This window comes from Amblyomma maculatum, chromosome 4 (genome assembly GCF_055883805.1).
Source record: "Amblyomma maculatum isolate TAMU_Amacu chromosome 4, ASM5588380v1, whole genome shotgun sequence".
NCBI lineage: Eukaryota > Metazoa > Arthropoda > Arachnida > Ixodida > Ixodidae > Amblyomma > Amblyomma maculatum.
In genome coordinates, this window is record NC_139347.1 from 44,938,092 (window position 1) to 44,955,651 (window position 17,560).

The 17,560-nt window shown below is 45.9% G+C and overlaps 1 protein-coding gene and 1 long non-coding RNA gene across 3 annotated transcripts in view; one reads left to right on the forward strand and one right to left on the reverse strand.

The window, feature by feature from the left end:
• Window positions 1-8,956, reverse strand: part of LOC146190897 (uncharacterized) — a 24,023-nt gene extending 15,067 nt beyond the window's left edge. The window contains exon 1 of the long non-coding RNA XR_014706586.1: window positions 8,847-8,956. This is a non-coding gene — a long non-coding RNA (uncharacterized LOC146190897). The remainder of the gene's footprint in view (window positions 1-8,846) is intronic.
• A 414-nt stretch (window positions 8,957-9,370) lies between these two features.
• The window catches only part of LOC146190898 (homeobox protein CHOX-CAD-like), a 34,708-nt gene continuing 26,518 nt past the window's right edge, over window positions 9,371-17,560 (forward strand). The window contains exon 1 of one of the 2 annotated variants that reach the window (XM_084601281.1): window positions 9,371-9,895. In XM_084601281.1, the coding sequence (XP_084457407.1) occupies window positions 9,427-9,895 (469 nt within the window). In that variant the 5' untranslated portion in view covers window positions 9,371-9,426. The remainder of the gene's footprint in view (window positions 9,896-17,560) is intronic. The other variant, XM_084601282.1, reaches the window with a different exon arrangement.

Here is a 17,560-nt window from a genome sequence, read left to right on the forward strand (position 1 = left end):
ACTAATGTCTCTGCTCTTTACTAGGCGGTCAAGGCTAACCATTGCTCTCTTTCCCAGAAGCAGGCGTCTCCTAATTTCATGGTTGCAGTCTCCTTCCGAGGTAATCTTGGCGCCCAAGAATAGAAAATCTGTCACAGCTTCCACTTCTTGTCCATTGATGCTCCAGGACTTGATAGGGCAAGACGCCATGATCTTCGTCTTTTTAATGTTCAGTTTAAGCCCAAACTTCTCACTCTCTTCTTGTACGCGCATCAGAAGTCTCTTGAGTTCCACTTCACTTTCTGCCATTAAAGTGGTATCATCCGCATATCTAAGGTTATTGATACGTTTTCCAGCAATCTTCACTCCAGCTGAAGACTCGTCCAGACCGGCCTTCCTCATGATGCACTCTGCATATAGGTTAAATAGGCAGGGCGACAGTATGCAGCCTTGCCTCACCCCTTTCTCAATCGGAAACCAATCAGTAAGACCATGCCCAGTTCTGACTGTGGCCTCTTGCCCTTCATAAAGGTTCCTGAGGAGACAGATGAGGTGAATTGGAACTCCCATCTCTTGGAGAGCTTGCCACAATCTGCTGTGATCTACGCAGTCAAACGCTTTCGCATAATCAATAAAGCAGAAGTAAATGGGTTTCTGGAACTCTCTTGCTTTTTCCATGATCCAGCGAAGGTTGGCAATTTGGTCTCTAGTTCCTCTGCCCTTGCGAAACCCAGCTTGCACGTCCGGAAGCTCCCGATCCACATACTGCTGCAGCCTACCTTGCAGGATTTTTAACATCACCTTGCTATGCATGCGAAATAAGCGCGATCGTGCGGTAGTTGGAACAATCTTTGGCACTGCCTTTCTTTGGAATGGGGATGTAAACTGACCTCCTCCAATCCTGTGGCCACTGCAGGGTTGTCCAAATCTTTTGACATAATGTATGCAGTGTGTTAACAGCGTCGTGGTTGAGGTTTTGAAGCAACTCAGCTGGAATACCATCAATTCCGCTAGCTTTGTTCTTAGTCAGAAATATTATATAACTAAAAAAAGTGTTGCATTATAGCTTCAAATTATAAAAATAGATATAAAATCTCGCGCTTGTCCTGAAAAATTCCAGTATTATTCTGGCATGACTAAATATGGTTTTGTCACTGAAAAATTTTGTATATAATATCCAGGCCCTGTTCTTTATTTTCGGAAACATTTGAAGCTTTAGAGTTATCCATTCTTTCTCCATATTATTTTGGAATCGGCTAAGACTCAACAATATGAAAAAATGGACAACTTTGATTCAAACATAAAATAACTACTCGGCTTCGATTTTTACAGATATCAACTAAAATCAATCCTAAGTACTTTATAAATATCAAGCACTAAAAAGTATTGCATTATGTAAATTAAATATATAAATAAATATAAAACTGAACGCATTGTTTTATTCTCTAGAAGCGCTTAGGGCTTCCCCTTAAGGAGTATATATGCGTCATACTTTGGACATATTATTTGCCGAATTTAGCAAAAAATTTTCTGATGTAATAGTCAAAGGCATCTCAATGCTTATAAAGTCGTTTTCTGCTTGTTGATAGGGTTGACGATAGCTTGAAATGGAATAAAATCGCTATAAGGATATAAAAATTTTATTCAAAACAAAACATGTTCATGGGACCTCGATTACCGTTCTTCTCTGAACACACCCATATAATTGAGATATTTAACGGCGAACGTCTGTTAGCTGATGTGAATCATTACTACAAAAAGTACCCAGGCTGTGCTGAAGATGATATTGTTCTGATGTCTTCATGCATTACGACTTCGGCTGATTTTTTTACGCCGGAAAGTTCTTAAGAAAACTCATCAAGATTTCATGATGTCGGTATAATGCGAAAAACCTAATGAAAAAGCTCATAAAGAATTTCTGATATCAGTATGATGTTAAAACGCAAGAGAGGTTGCTTTTGAGGTTAATTTTTCATGACTCATCATGATTACGCCCTAATGATATCCAAAAAACAAAATTAATTTTTGTAATGGGTGTGCCTGTAAGGTCCCCGCTTCTATAGTTAACCGCTAAGCTTATGGCGAAATTGAAAAAAGAAAATGCGTTTAGGGCGAAGTATACAATGGATCTTATCATTTACACACTCAAGAACTTTAATGCGGAGAAGAAAATCACCTTCCAGATCAGATGTTTATTTGCTTATATCATATTGGAATTCCGATTATTTTCCGATTCATTTATCTTGCACAGCACATGCACTTGACGTTTTATACATTTTCCACACGCCACTTCTTCAGGGTATTTACTGCAAAGGAAGCTCACCGCTCTAAAGGAGCAGAACCCAAAAGGAGTAGCGGCGCAGCTACGGCAAGTGAAAAAGAGTTATATAGATGACAATATATTAGGAAAACCTCCGTGAGCACCCTCTGTCGACCAACAAAATCCCTTTAAATATATAAAAAGCTGAACTGAAGCGTTCAAATACGAAACAAATAGTAAATTGGTGAGCAAACATCTGCCAAACGGAAAATGCGCCCACAACAAAAAGGCAACAAAGAAAGCGCAGAACAAGGAGCGAAGCGAGCGAAACATTGCTCCTTGTCGGTGCGGCTGCTGAAAACATTAGAAGTCTTCTCTCAGCACTCAGATATTTGGTTCATTGTAATGCAAAATTAGCTCCTAATATAATTGTTTCAATATAATGTTCAAAATTTAATTTATGACTTTTTTTTTTTTTTTTTTTTTATCGCTGGCACTGCTTTTTGTAGCTTGAATGCCGCTGACGACCGCCTTTCCTACAACTGGTTCACCAGGCCCGAGCGGCGGCGATGGCCACAGGAGCTCTGAAATGAGAGCCCCAACTACGTCTCTGACATTTTGTTTCCGCAATCAGTAAATGTGTTACTACTACTCTACAGGCCTTCTTCGCAAAGGTCCTGCGGCTTTGTCGAGTAGCTGCGCGTCAATCGCCTTTAAAGCAAAAAACCTTAGATCCCAAGGCCTTACAAATATCCGTGGGACAGGACTATTAGAGCACGTGGGGCCACATTCGATCTTGACAAACTGCGGGAGAAAATATTCCTAAATATCGATAACAGAGCCGCGAGTGTTCTCGGCTCGCGCAAACAATGTGTTTTTTGACAACTTCGTCGATGTCGCATCTCCGGGTGAAAAATAAGAAATAAACCTTCCCTGAATCCTTATGTCATCAAAGCTTTCAAATCCTCCCATTGCAATACACTGAGAAGCATTCAAAGCTGATGCTGTTTCATCACAGATATTATGGCCGCGGACAATTGCCATTTGAGAAATCATAGTGAAACATCCTGCACGTTACTTATAAAAAATATGCATTGATACAAGTGCCCGCAGAACATAATACTCCACAGTGATTTAAAACAAACGGAAAATGAATGCAATTGGAAGCGCTCATAAAAGGACAAAGACTTAAAAAAAAAAAAAACGAATTTAAATAAGGCAGATACACCCCAAACAACTCCTGGAAGAATAAAATTGCATTATTACTCTAAAAGATATTCTGAAATAGCAGAAAAGCAGAATAGCAGAATAGAAATTTATTTTTAGGATAAATTCAATTTTTAATGATTTGTCAAAATGTATTCTATTTTGGAGAGCAGCCAGCGTGGCACTTATGCGGTCGTTCGGTGGTTGAACCGCGGCGTCGTTGTTGTTGTAGGTGTAACCGAACCAAAGAGAGTCATATTTTTCCTTTCTGCAATCATTACGGATTCCGAGGCACTGGACATATTACAAATAACTACATACAGTGTGTTTGCTACCTCTTCGCGAATCGTCAAGCCTATGGCAGCCTAAGTCGTCCAAGTACTCGTTGAATAATTTGCTTTATACCATTGGAGCCTACATAATCTCGGATCAAAACGAGCTCATGTATGCTATATTATTTAAGTAACGGAAAGCTGGGTGACTTGATTTTGTTGTGAACAATGTGCGGAAAAACGAGGACAACACAAAGGAAAGCTGAACGGGCACTAAAGATGCAGTTGCCTGTTCTTACTATCGCGTTTATTTGTTGCGCAGAATACATGCACCTTTGCTTAATGATGTATAAAGCACTATAAGTAGTCACAAGTTTCGTAATTCCTGATAACACTTATGCGTATTTTTTTGTTGCTGTTCATGGTACGTCTCCCGGTTTGTATATATAATTACAAATAAGACTGCGCATGCAGGTGATTCTTGGACTGAATGGATGACCAAGAAACGTTGTAAGAAATGTTTATTACGCCTCTTTTCGTCTCGTAAAATTCGTGCTAAAAACGTCTCATCCCTGGCTGAGTATACCTATGAGAACTCCCCGAGGGGCGGGCCGAATATTGTGTGTGTGTGTATATATATATATATATATATATATATATTGAAGGAAGCCGCGAAATATTTTGTTAAATCGTGAAAGGCATTTCTCGGTCACTTAATCCGATAAAGTCGATTATTAAAGGGTGTCGCAGCATCAGGGAAGTACAGCGGAATCATATATATTTGCGAAGCGTAAATGCGCTGAAAATGAAATCATGTTTTGAAAGGACGTCACAGCCAACATAAACGAAGGCCTATGGGTGCTGTACTGTGTCGTCATCTTTAAATGTAATACCAACTTGTCCCAATGAAATTGCGGCCCGCGCAACCATGCGCCGGCAACGATAGCACGTACAAAAAGATTTTTGCTTTCTTGCCGTTTGTAAGCAACATCTGCCGTGATTTTTTTTTTTTTTCTCACGTGTTCCGGCAAACTGTCGCAGTATAGAATAAGGGAAAACATGTGGCGCCGCGTTGCCGACACCGGGTCGACGGGCCGACTGCTGGCGAAATCTCGTGAATTAACATCAATATAGCTCGCGTTTCGCACCGCGCAGTTTGGCAAAAGCGGGACTGCTCCACAATGTTACCGTTGGCTCGCAGTTAATACATCCTTAAGCGTTCTGTACAAAATAGACCAAAAATAGACTTTTTCGCCTTCATTTTTCAGCAGTTTCTTTATCTCGAGTTATTCAAAGAACTGGACCATATGAGCGCCTAAGGGGGAATCGGGATATATTCGTTAATTTGGGACTTTCGTTAAATCGTGTTTCGTTAAATAGAGTTTTGACTGTATTATTGTTATTATTATTGTTAATGTGATATACGCAATGTGACTGGCGTTAGAACAGTTCAAACACGAAAAGTAAAAGCAGGTGACTAGACAGTCGAATTTAGTCGATTGCCAGTTACTCAGACTCCATTTTCATGTTAAAGAAAAAACCAAAACATAAAAACGACACGAGAACCGCATATCCGCGCACCATGCTCTGCTAAATGTATTTTGTCACTGAGTGGTAACTATGAGTACATGGCTGATTTATAGATGGGGGCGTCAGGAAAGGCTCGCACGTTAGTAAAGCCGTTTATTGGCCTTTCTATGATGTGCCAACGACCTTAAAGCCCCGGCTCGAAGACGAGGGTTGGATTCCGACCGTGATTGTCCCGTACCGATGGAGGCGCCAGGTATTGCAAGGCACCCGTGAATTGTGCGATGTCAGTGCAGGTTAAAGAATTCCTTGAGATCGAAATTTGCGGAGCTCTCCACCCTCCACTACCGTCCTTCGTGACCGACTACTCTTTGAGGCGTTAACCATATGTATATAAACCGAGCTAAATCAGGTGCCCCTGTGCGAGTTTTTGTGTGATGACCGATAGATTAGATGTTCGTGGCCATACACTGGTCATTGTCGCACCTCAGCTACATATTCGAGGGTAAGTGTTCTGCATGCTTATCAGGCAAACTTATATAAGGTGGCTTCAATCAAGGATGTTTATCCCGACACGATGGCCCAGTGACTTTGACGTTGGGTTGCTGATGATCCCAAGGTCTTGGATTCGATCCCGGGCTTGGCGCGCGGCCGTCTTTCAATGGAGGCGAAATACGAAGATGTCGGTGTGCTGTGCGATGTCAGCGTTCAATTAAATTAAGAACCTTGTACAGCCTTGTCGTGCAATATTGTTAAAACGAGTTCTATTGGTTCATTTCTTTGTTAATGTATGTGCACTTGACACTCATACGTATTATATAGATTTCGTAAAACATTAAAACATCAAAACTCAACCGCAAACCAGCGGAACACCTATACCGACTATCTTAACCTATTTTCTTATGCGCTGTCCATCCTTTAACGAGAAACGAGGTGTAAGAATTGACACCTGCACCTGTAATCGCGCATTAGTTAGCAAGACCTCTTTGGCCTAAAACGTGCTTTTTCACGGCACGTGGTTGACCCGTGACCCAAAGTGACTGGACTGAATAATAACGCGCATCCGCAGTTGTCAGCAGACGTAGCTTCTGATCAGGGTTCAAGCCGGAAACACCCTCTCTCTCGTCTTGGGCCAGCAGCAGGGTGATGGAGGAGAGCAAGAAGCGGGGGGCGACAGGTGCTTGCGACACAGCGGCAGCAGGGCGTTCCGCGAGAAGGCGCCGCCTCACTTGTTGACTCAGTCCGCGAGTGTGTGCGCTCGGCCCGGTGGCCGCGCGGTGCTGCCAGCCGAGCGCAATCCGAGAGCGCCGTTTTACGAGCTAATGACGGCCGCTATCAGCGCCGCGCCTGCTATCGACGGGATCAAAACAAACATCGCGCGCTCCTGGACGTCCTGTGCTGCGCGGCCTCGGACAAGATAACGGGACCCGGCCCCAGCTAAGCTCTGCGCGACGCCGGGCGCGCGAGATAAGCACAGGTTGAACCGCGGCGCTTTGCGGACGCGCCGGATACGCAGCAACGCGAAGCCTGCCCTTGTCCTGCTCGACCTTTTTTTTTTTTTCTTCTTCAGTTTTCGTCTTGAGACTGCAACATCACGTGAGTCCAGCTTGCGGTGGCTGCTGGGAGCCTGAATACATTGAACTTCGTGGATAAAAGTCAGCCAGTTCTCTCGTGTAGAAACAGATTCATCACCGCGGTTGCGTGTCTTACGGAAGCAGTCGCGGACGTGTTAGAATCTGCAGTAGTGTCTCGTACAGAAGTCCATGCCGCCTTCCTTGAAATAAAGCATGTAGAGCTACATAGAAGTATTGCGGTTTTCCGCGACTGGTCGTATTCGGTTGCTTCACTAAAGTTGGGCCGTCTTCTTTGATGTTCTTTTTTTTTTTTTTCACCTTCACGTGAGACAGCGCAGAGATGTGAGCAGGCAGCGATTCACTCGATAATAATTGCACAGGTGGAAAGCAACTATAGCTATGCAAAAAGGCAAAAGAAAGGGAAGACGGGATGCTAGATAATTGGCCTAAAACCTTTCTTGCACGCCAAATGAGAAGTCATCCAATTAGCGGTGCTTGAGACGTCTCATGCTGTCACTTCATGATCTGCCATCACTAACCACTCGGTGAGAGATCTCGCCCACTCTGAAGCGACGAAGGCATCTCGACTGCTCGGTAATTAATGCCGAATAAAACCTGCTGACCATCGATCGACTCCGGAACAGTTCACCCCTGAAGCAAGCTTTTCCGCATTGAGCATCTTATTGCGGTAAAGTACGCTTGCGGTAGCGCGATCGAGCCGGTGACTGTATTATCCGCTGGGGAAAAAAAGGCAAAGGCTAAACGAGGACATGGTGACAAAGAAAGCGTGGTTCTAGGCGAGGGCGTTATCGTGTTCGCAGTCTTAGCCTAATCGTCGTAAAAGCCGTTATGGCTGCTTCCAAGCGCCAAGCAAGCTTTCCGCCGCAGCCGTGTTTCGCCTTATCCACACGTCACCTTTCAGGTTCCCAACCATAGGTCATTTACGGAGATAACGATGAAATATGTCCCTGCGTCGCAGACAGTGTATTGTAGCCCAAACAAATAGAGAGAAGACCATATCGCAGGGGCATGTTAGATGCGTTACTTGAAAGGTGTGCTTTTGCGTTCTTTTTTGGTCTCTCGCTTCTTTGCGTAAACATTGCGAACAAGCCCTCACTTCTTCATGATGCCTCGTAACACTGATTTCCACTTTAGGTAACTATAGCCTGTTACTGTTTCCGTATATAGCAGGAATGTTTGCTTCACCCGTATCATGTTCGGCTCACCTTGGCTTGGGAGATTTGTAATATTAGACTACATATATATGCTTCGGAGATCGAAAGAAGTATCCAGGACGAACTTTATAACGATCGGTGACTTGAGCTTAGCCGGCGCATACATATCGTCACTTAGTGCGCACTTTTGATGACATATCTCGCAATAGTGACCATACAGGTATCGTGACTCGTGATTGACGTCTAACTTACGTCAAGCCGACTGCGCATTTAGCATAAGATTTGTAAATAACATATCGTTGCGAAACCTGCCATATAGGTACATGACTCCACGGCCCGCCTCGGCTGTTGTAGCTATCTGTGCACCACTCAGGAATCGTATACTTTAACCACATTTTCGGGTTCACACAGCTTAAATACAGCGCAAAGTAAGGGCCAGCAGAAAGCAGGTGGGACATGCACGGTTCTTTTTTCGTTCATTTATGCCGCATATTCACATCACAGTCCGTCGAAGCCCACTGCTATAAGGCGTGCGAGCATAAAAGGAAATCCCCATTCGCGCTTGCGTACCACAAGCAAGACTCGTGGTGACCACCTTCGCGGAACAAAAAAAGCAAGCTGCAAAGGACTCCGAATACCTGCAGAACGTACACACAATTATAATCCAACAACAAACCCCCGCAAATAGGCTTTACGAACAAAGCGGTAAGGTTCGCAAAGCATTAAAATGCAGCGAGCGCGCTTTGTATACCCAGTCCGATTACCGAGAGCTGCTTGCTCTCCGACCACGCATATCAACAACTACTCGGGTAGCAGGAACGCAAAAAAATGCGTAACCGGGGGCGCTTCTCACCTCATCCAGCTCAGTGTGCCGTGCCCGTACATGCACGGCGCTGAAAGGGCCGAGACGAGCGAAGCTGGCAGAGCAGCGTGAGGCTGGCGTGAGACTGATTTAGAGTCTCTCCGTAATGAGGGCTCGAAAAAAAGGGGCCTCAATGACTTAACTACCGCGAGGGGAGGGGGTGGGAGTGCGGAAGGGATTACTCTCTTAACAATGCACGTAAGTGTGTATGGTAAAGCAATAAACGCTTGCCTCTTCGATACACAGCGCTGGCCGGCCGACCGCTGGTCAGCTAGCCCGCTGTGTGACGGGCCCCCGTTTGTCTTCGTGGACGGTTATGCGACCGCGAGCTGGGCGTCGAGCTCGCTAGCGGGCAGCTCTATGCGGTCGTCCAAAGGCTACACCACTCTTCATCTCGTCTACTCCCTCCCCTATCCTTTTCTTTCTTTATTATTATTTTTTTCTGCCATCTTCGTCGTAAATCAGGAGCGTCAACGGGGAAACGCCGAGGGTATGCGGCTCGGCCAGCATCGGCCGCCCTTGCCTATCGGCGGCGGGGCGGAGTTGCACCGTGGGCGGGGGGCGGCGTCCAATGGGCCGCGCGACGCAGCGGCGGCCGGCCGAGCCAGAGCGCACCATGTTCCCGTCGCGGCAGGAAGCGGGTCCCGCGGCCTTCCAGTACGCCTGCTACCCGTCGCCGCCCTCGCCGCAGTACGCCGCCGGGTTCGCGGCCGGCGCGGCCGTGCCTGGCGGCGGGCTCGTCATGGACACCGCGGACCCGGGGGGCTGTTGGGGGGGAGCCTACCGTTACGAAGACTGGGCGCTGCAGCCGCAGGCGCCGCAGACGTTCGCGCCAGCGGCCGGGGCGTACGCGGGCTACGGCGCCGAGTTGGCAGCAGCCACGAGCCCGGATTCCGGCCTGGCCCCGTCCGACCTGAGCGGCACGCCATCCCCGGGACTTCAGCAGGCTGCGGCGGTCAACGTTGTGGCCAGGCCGACGCCGGCGCGCTCCCCCTTCGAGTGGATGATGAAGCCCTCCTACCAGATCCAGCCGAACCCCGGTGAGCGCACTCAACTCGCGCACAGGCACACTCCGGTGCACTGAAGAAATTTACATCGGGTACTGGCAGAGCTGCCGCTTATTCCAGGTGCACACGCCCATCCAGAGTGAAATATGTATGCTGCAAAAGTCTGTACTGATCTCCAAGAGCGCATTTTTTGTGTCACCCTTGGCCGGCACCGCCTCGGTCCGAAGTAGCATGGCGGACTTTTTACTTATGCCTTGTTTGTGGATGAGTTTCCCGGCATGTCAAACAAAGCTTGAATTCCCACAGTATTTTAATTAGCTGACCGTAGCGATGAGCCCAGGGGTGCGGTGATTTCGAGCCCTCTTTCCGTTCCTCCTTGTGGCTGGACTCTCGCTGTCACAAAAGCCGCTGTAATCTCTACTCGTTAGTGCTCTGGGAGTATCTCCGCTGAAGGCAAGCTTACTAACTTCGAGAATGAAGTGATGCTCGGCGCTAATAAAATTTAATTGCGAAGATCGCCCCTTTTGGGGCGAAACTCTAGAAAAGCTGCAAGACCATATATCTGTAATGAAATGGCGGAGGTCTGCAGCTCAGCAGGCACAAAATCATTTGCAGTGCATGAGGTGCTGAAACCTGCGTATGGATGTAGCTTGACAGGGCGGCGCTCAGTAGCCTCTCTGCATGGCCCGCGGGATTTATGGACAGCAGACTGGTGGCCATAAACAACGTCTCAGCAGTAAACGGGGGTCATTAAACATTAACGACACGTCATTTTGAGTGGGACGTCCAGTTCAAGCTGTCAGCACGGGTTTTGTGCGATATATGCTCCAGGACTTAATTGTTTCAACCTGAAAGAGGAAACTCTCGCATTTTTATAACACGGTGAACTCTTGCACTTTTTGTTTGTGTTATAGGGAAAATGCTTCAAAATAAATAAACAAACGAGAAGTTTCACTTCTGCAGTTTTCTGGCTCTTGCAGAAAAAAAAGTAGTAAAATTGCCCTCCTTCAGGAGTGGATTTATGGGCTATACTCTTGGCGGGTTTGTTTTTTGTATACAGTTTTTTACTTTTTTTTTGTAGAAAAAATAGGCTTTAGCGTGGTTTTCATGTGTAAAAAGTTTTGCTTATAGATCCCCTCCTCCTAAATATGCCCTTGTATTCTGCTCTAAATACGCATTTGGAGGCTAGTCGATTATTTTCTACAAGGTGGATTTAAACAAAAGCAGTACAGGAGGGGTACGTCTTTCAGAGGAAAAATATTAAACAGGCCATTTTCGACCGTCTAAAGATAACCCATCAATGTGCTTGTGCGTAATGCAGTATACATGATACAGGCCCCTTCCTAAAGAAATCCTGGCCATTTTCCATACACGTCCTATTCCAATAATTGTTCATGATACTTTCGTTTTCTGTCTCGCTTTACCGTTCTCGCTGGTATGTGGCAAAACCGTGTATTAGCTGTGAATTGAGCTGCAGAATGCAAGTTTTCTCCGTTCGCCGGTCACAATTGCATGACAGGAGAGCAACAAATTTCAAACCACAACCAACCATATACCACGGTTTCGAAACTTTCAACGTGACTTGAACACCAAAATGCGGCATTCGTTTGTTACGAAATTAAGCTATAGAAGAAGCTGACAATCGCTTTATTTGCGACAACCCGCTGTAAACATGGCAATAAAAACAGGGCCTCGCCAACAGCTAAGCTTGCACAGCTGTAGGCGTCAACATCATTCGCTAGTAACCCAGATGCGATACCGTTAGGCATGCTTCGGTTTCAGTTAATTCGCAACTCTTAACCGCCTGAAGCCCATAAGTTTGCTTCATGGTTTGACTCATAACTCCTAATAAAGTGTATACTCTGTTTTCAAATGGCCTCATGATCACCTTGTGATTCTAAGCTTCGACGAGCAATTCGTCTATATAGTTTAAGCGATGATCGAAGCGAGATAGAAAACGTATACACTTATTTCTTCCGTGCGCTTCATAAAGGCATTGCATACGCGCTCGTTGCGAATGCGACTTGAGCTTCCGGAGGTTTTCGTCGCTACCTTTATACCTTTTAAAGCCTTCATTTACACCTGATGTTGAATTCAACGACGGCTCACTATTTTTCACGAGATGCGTCTAACGGACGGTGCGGTATAGATATATGTATGCGAGCTGATTGGCGTTTGGTGTTATACACGCGCCGTGAGAAACGAGACACGCAAGAAATGAACGTGGCAGACGAAACCTTGAAGGCAATGTTCTTGCATATGCCTCAGTGCCGAAGACTTAGGTCGTTGCAATGTTTATTTACGTTACATTTGCACCTTCCTTTTTATTGTTTATTTTTTTGTTCTCGTCCACTTATGATCTAATTGTCAACGCCAACAGAACGCCCGATGGAAGAACGCCCAATGAGTGTTTTCTATATGTCGGTACACGAGTTCAAAGAAAGGTGCAGTGAGCAGCGACTTTCTCGAGTGCGACTAAGAACTATAGTCTACACGTGGATGCTAAATAATCTGTATGGTCTCGGGGTGCGAGAATTTACAAATTTGACGCCGTTGATATACTCGAAAATTGTTCTTCGTCGTTCGCGCTTTATATATTCCGCTTTGCTCAAAGCATGTACCATCTTTCTTGCGGAACATAATGTGTCCAACTTGAAGGGGTGATATGAGAGGGGTGCGGTCAACTTGAAATGCGTATTCCTCGGACTTTTTCACCCGAAAAAAGAATGCGCGGCTCAGATTTTATTTCTCGCTTCTCGAAGAGGCGTTCCCGCTCCCTTGTTCACCCCTCCCCTTCCTCAGCATATGTGATACGTTTTCCATGTTAGATGCGCACTGCGCAAACAAATTTACTGCAGGCAAAACTTGGAAGAGCATATATACTGCACAGGAGTGACCAGACAGGCGTACCAATGAGACATAAAAAATGATCTGTTTAATCAAGAGCCGCAATAAAAAAATTGCCGATGATTACGCTACTTCCTAATGCGAAATTTGAGCGCAGCCGTTCAAGCTTTTCGAAAGATTGAGGCAAAGAATTCGAGCAAGACATGTATGTACAATTACAGACAACGTTTTATTTTTCACACATATTCTTTCTTCAAGAAACACTCAACAGTTATTGATCTAAAGAGATATGCGGCCTGCGGTATACAACAGGAAAGGCGGCGGGGGAGCATATATAGGCGGAGTAACTGTGCACGCAGCGGTAGGCGAAGGACTTCCACCGGTTGTCTCGCTCATGGCTTATAAAGAACTGGCAGAGAATAAACTATTTATTTAGGTATAGGCGCTTCGCAGTGCTGGATGGCGGCGGCTATACGTTACGGTTCGGGCCGCGGTGCGGGCTACCGAACGTTGCATCGAACACAACCGGCGTTCCGCTGAACGCATCAAAGTTCAACGGCGTTAGAATGTACCGTCTTTGCCAAAAGTAACCAGGCTGCAGGATCTGCTTGTCACTTGTATTTTAAAGCCAACATGATTTCCTGGAGTGTCAAAACTTGTTAATAAGTGAGGACAAGAGCTCGCCTTTACTTTGCACAGATTTACAGGTTCAAAAGTGGTGCGAATTCTCCACTACACGTCTGAGAAGCGGAACACGCAGCCTGGTTACTTTTGGCAAAGACGGTACACTTTTATGCCGGGAGCATGCGGCGCTGGCAGACGCTTTCCTGCACTTGCTTCACTTGGTCAGCCCTCCGCGGCGGCGCGCGCATGCGCAGTGCAGAACCTGGTCACGAGGGACAACACCGCGGAAAGCAGGAACGGTCGCCAAAGAGCTGCGCTCTAAAAAGGGAGCGTGGCAAATTCCTTTTATTTCGACCAACAAAAACAGCGTTGCTCACTGTGCCCCTGCATTGCGCTGCCCGTTTCGTGAAGTCTAAGAATGAGCTTAGCTTGGCTTGAATGGCTTGGTTGCGCAGTCCGGAGTCGCTCAATTATAGAGATGTATATATAGTGAGCAGGAAGTGGGGCACATCAGAGAGTCGCGAGTCGCAATTTGGCCCCCATGGGTATACATTAGCTGCGTTGCCGTGATCTTGATTCAATGTGGTGTTGGTCGGCTTCGTTTGGTTTATGCGACTAAGAGAGACTCGTAGTGGAGGGCTCCATAAATTTCGACCATCTGGGGACCGTCTTTATAACGTGCACTGACACTGCACAGCACACGGGCGCCGTGCCTTTAGGCGCCATCGAAAAACGGCCGCTGCGGCTATAGGATTCAATCCTGCATCCTTGGAAACAACAGTCAAGCGCCCTGCATCACCCTTACAGTGCATATTGATTGCACTGTATATTGCATATTGGTTTTTAGGGGTAACCTGAATAAAAATAAATAAATAAATATTCTAGGCAGTATACCACCACGGCGGGGGAATGTGGGTGTGTGTGTGTGTGTGGACAGCTAAAAGTCTGCGGTGCCTTAAAGGTCAACTCCGGAGGTTTTTCGACATTCTGATTTACCGCAGGTTTTCTTCTCCGCCATGACGCATTCTACCAAATACAGGCGCCGTGTGATAAGTCATTCGCGCGCAGCTCGATTTTAAAATGTGCGATTTTCGTGGCCTCGTTTCAGACGATTTATGAAGGCAACATTGCGTTTGTGACGTCACCAACATCATAACATAGAGTTAAACCGTTATTTCCGCGTTACTGCATGCCCGCTCCCCGCGTGATCAAGAAATTTTTGAGATCGGTATTAGGCTATATCTAAGGCATCTTATATGTATAACTGCGTCCCAATTTCCGAGCTTTATTTCCATCATCCAACGCGCGCGCGACTATTTCTTTTTTTCTTTTTTTTTTAATACTGAATATGACGTCACCGTTTCGACAACTGAAGCGTACGTCGTTTTTGGTTTCTGGTCATGAAATCAAGTTTGGGTTTCATGAGTCAAGACACACATGGAGTCAGGAGTCAGGAGGAATGTAATGCAATTAATAACTCAAAACGATGAAAAAAATTACCAGAGTTGCCGTCCAATTAAGCACAACCGCGGCAGCCAATCAGGAGAGTATGTGCTCTTATGCCTCATAAACTAAATTTTCAAGGATAGCTCGTATGCAGTTAACATAAACTAAGAACTAGAACATCGGTGGCAGCGCCTATACCATTACGGCAAAATTTGGGCAGCCTTTGATATCGCTGCACCACGGGCAATTTTTGTTTCGCAAATAAATAATTAGTTATTTCGGTTAACTTTTCTCATTCACTTAATATCGACTCTAGACATTACATGTTATGTACAAACCGCATTCTTTTTTTTTTTTATTCTTTCGCACATTTATACACGATGAATTCACATTGGGATGGTTGATTCCATGGCGACAGAGGCGGGTAACGCATCTGGTATCTTCACTTATACTCCATGACGCCAGAATGAAGACATGTATAGGAACATCGACAACAGAAGGGGTTCATGGTATATACGTTTAATCGCGCATCCGCGCCAAACAGTTAGATGGAGTCTGCATGGTTGGTTGATGCCTGCCTCTTTGCAGGTAGTTTTTTTTTTTTTTTTTTTTATGCACGGGCTTTTCTTTTTTTCTTACGTCTTGCGTGTTACAAGCGTAACATTGACGCCAGGGTTGGTCATGGTAACGGCTTCAAGATAAGGGAGCGGGCGTTCGAGCGCGACAGCGGGCGCCTGATGACCGAGGCCACGGGATTGCCGCCTTCCCCAGCAATGAGCTCACAATGCTGATGATATGTTCACTTCTGCGGGTATTCTTGCATACCTTGCGGAATGAAGACTATTTTACATCGGCAACGCTTGAGCGACTATCTCATGGGTTAACGGCGTTAGCGGATTCGGTGTGGTATTATACCGAATGGAAAAAATTCGCTGTGTTTTAGCTTGTGGTTAAACCTGGAGTTACGCGAGAGCAATCTGCATGGCCACGCTTAGCTTCGGCTTGAAAGTAAAGACATGGTGTTTTTTTTTTATATATATAACGTTGTTTATTACCACAGGGCATAAAGGAATATGCAGAAAGAAAAGTAAAAGGGGTATTAAATGAAAGAAAAAAGGCTGACTGCTCTAATAAAGTTCAAGATGGAACGATTATCAGGCACTTGCATACAAACAATGTAAGAAGATGGGTTGTTCGGCGAAAGGCCCACTGACGTCAGGTGCTGAATTCTCGTCAGCTTCAGTGCCGGGCAAACCCACAACAAATGACATCCTGGACGTTGATTTAAATATCGGCATTGAAGAAGAAAAAAAAAAAAAGAGAAGAGAAAAGAAAATAGAAGAGAAAAGTCATATACATTGCTTTTGCGCTTAGTAGTTTACTCTATGGTTTCAGCCTTATTTATGACATAGGGGAATCCACTTATGAGAACCCCTTGCCTCTTGTCGTTGACCACCCTCATTCGGGTGTATATGATATGGTGGTATATGATATCATCTTCTATCCTAGCAACTCGCTGTTGTCGTTCGCCTCTACCAACTACCGAGCTATCTGTCTTCTTTGTCTTCTCCTTTTTCTTCTTCTTCTTTCTCTTTTTTTTTTCGCTTATTTCTTCGCTCTTTGGACAGGCCCCGCTAAATGGCGAGATTGTGGCCAATATAGCTCTCGCTACATAACTCGCGACTACAATTTGACGCTGACAATGTTATCCGGGTGGCCCTCGGCAGCTGTAATGGTCTTGGGAAGCAGTCGCTCTTGAAAATTATACGCCATGTTCGATCACGTGAGGCACGGCGTTGGCCGCTCCTGGGGAATAGTAATCGTTCAGAGCCCCAAGAGAGGGCTATATGTAGTGATACGGAATTTATTTAATTATGTGTATCTATAGTATATATACTCCGGAAACAGGCAGTCTGTATCGGTGATTATATGTACGAGCTACTTACTAAAAGGAGAAAAGAAAGTAACACAATCGGATCAGTGATGTCGATATACGGCCCTTCAAGTGAACGCGGCTATCAACGGCCGCTCGTATGCGAGAGAGGTTTCATTTATGTTTATTTTTTTTTATTTTTTTTACAACGACCTACATTCAAGGCCGCGATATGAGTGGGCGGCTGTCTCCGATCTTGTTTTTGCTTTAGGGTCGATTTTCCTCCATACATTCTTCACAAAGGTTTTCAGAATACTTAAAATTGGTTGGCTTTCATACTTCAGTTTCTTTTTCCTCTCGCTTGAGTTCCGCGTTACAGTCATTCCCGCATTGCGAGCGACGCAGCAGCGTGCATGCAACAAAGAACGGTTCCCCGGCTGCTGATTTCGGTGTCGCTACGGAGTGGTGCACCTCGGCAGCCATCGTCGAACAACCTGGTCAAAAAGGCAGTGTGTCGGTGGGCCACTGCCTTGGGGCGTAGCCGATACGGCTCCCGTCTGGGATGCTCCCTCGGCGCTTATCTTGCTTCGTTAAGGGAAGAAAGGAAAGACACTTAAAAGGGACGCGCCGCGCGACTGAAGAAACGAAGAGCGACTTGTGCGGCCTGTGGATATGAACGGAGGCGACAAGGAGAGGCGTGGAGAAATTCCATGCAGTGCCGTTCGCGTGCTGCAGTCGCTCGAGGGCGACAGGGGCACGCTAGAAGTCGTTGGCGTCACCGGTGCCCCTGGTGGTGGGTCCTTTGACTCGTGCCGCCTCTTTGTTGAAGACATTCAGCCGATGAGACGCCCTTCATGCTCCGCCCCGGGGTCTCACGTTTCCAAACCGTCATCGGCTGCTGTGACGCC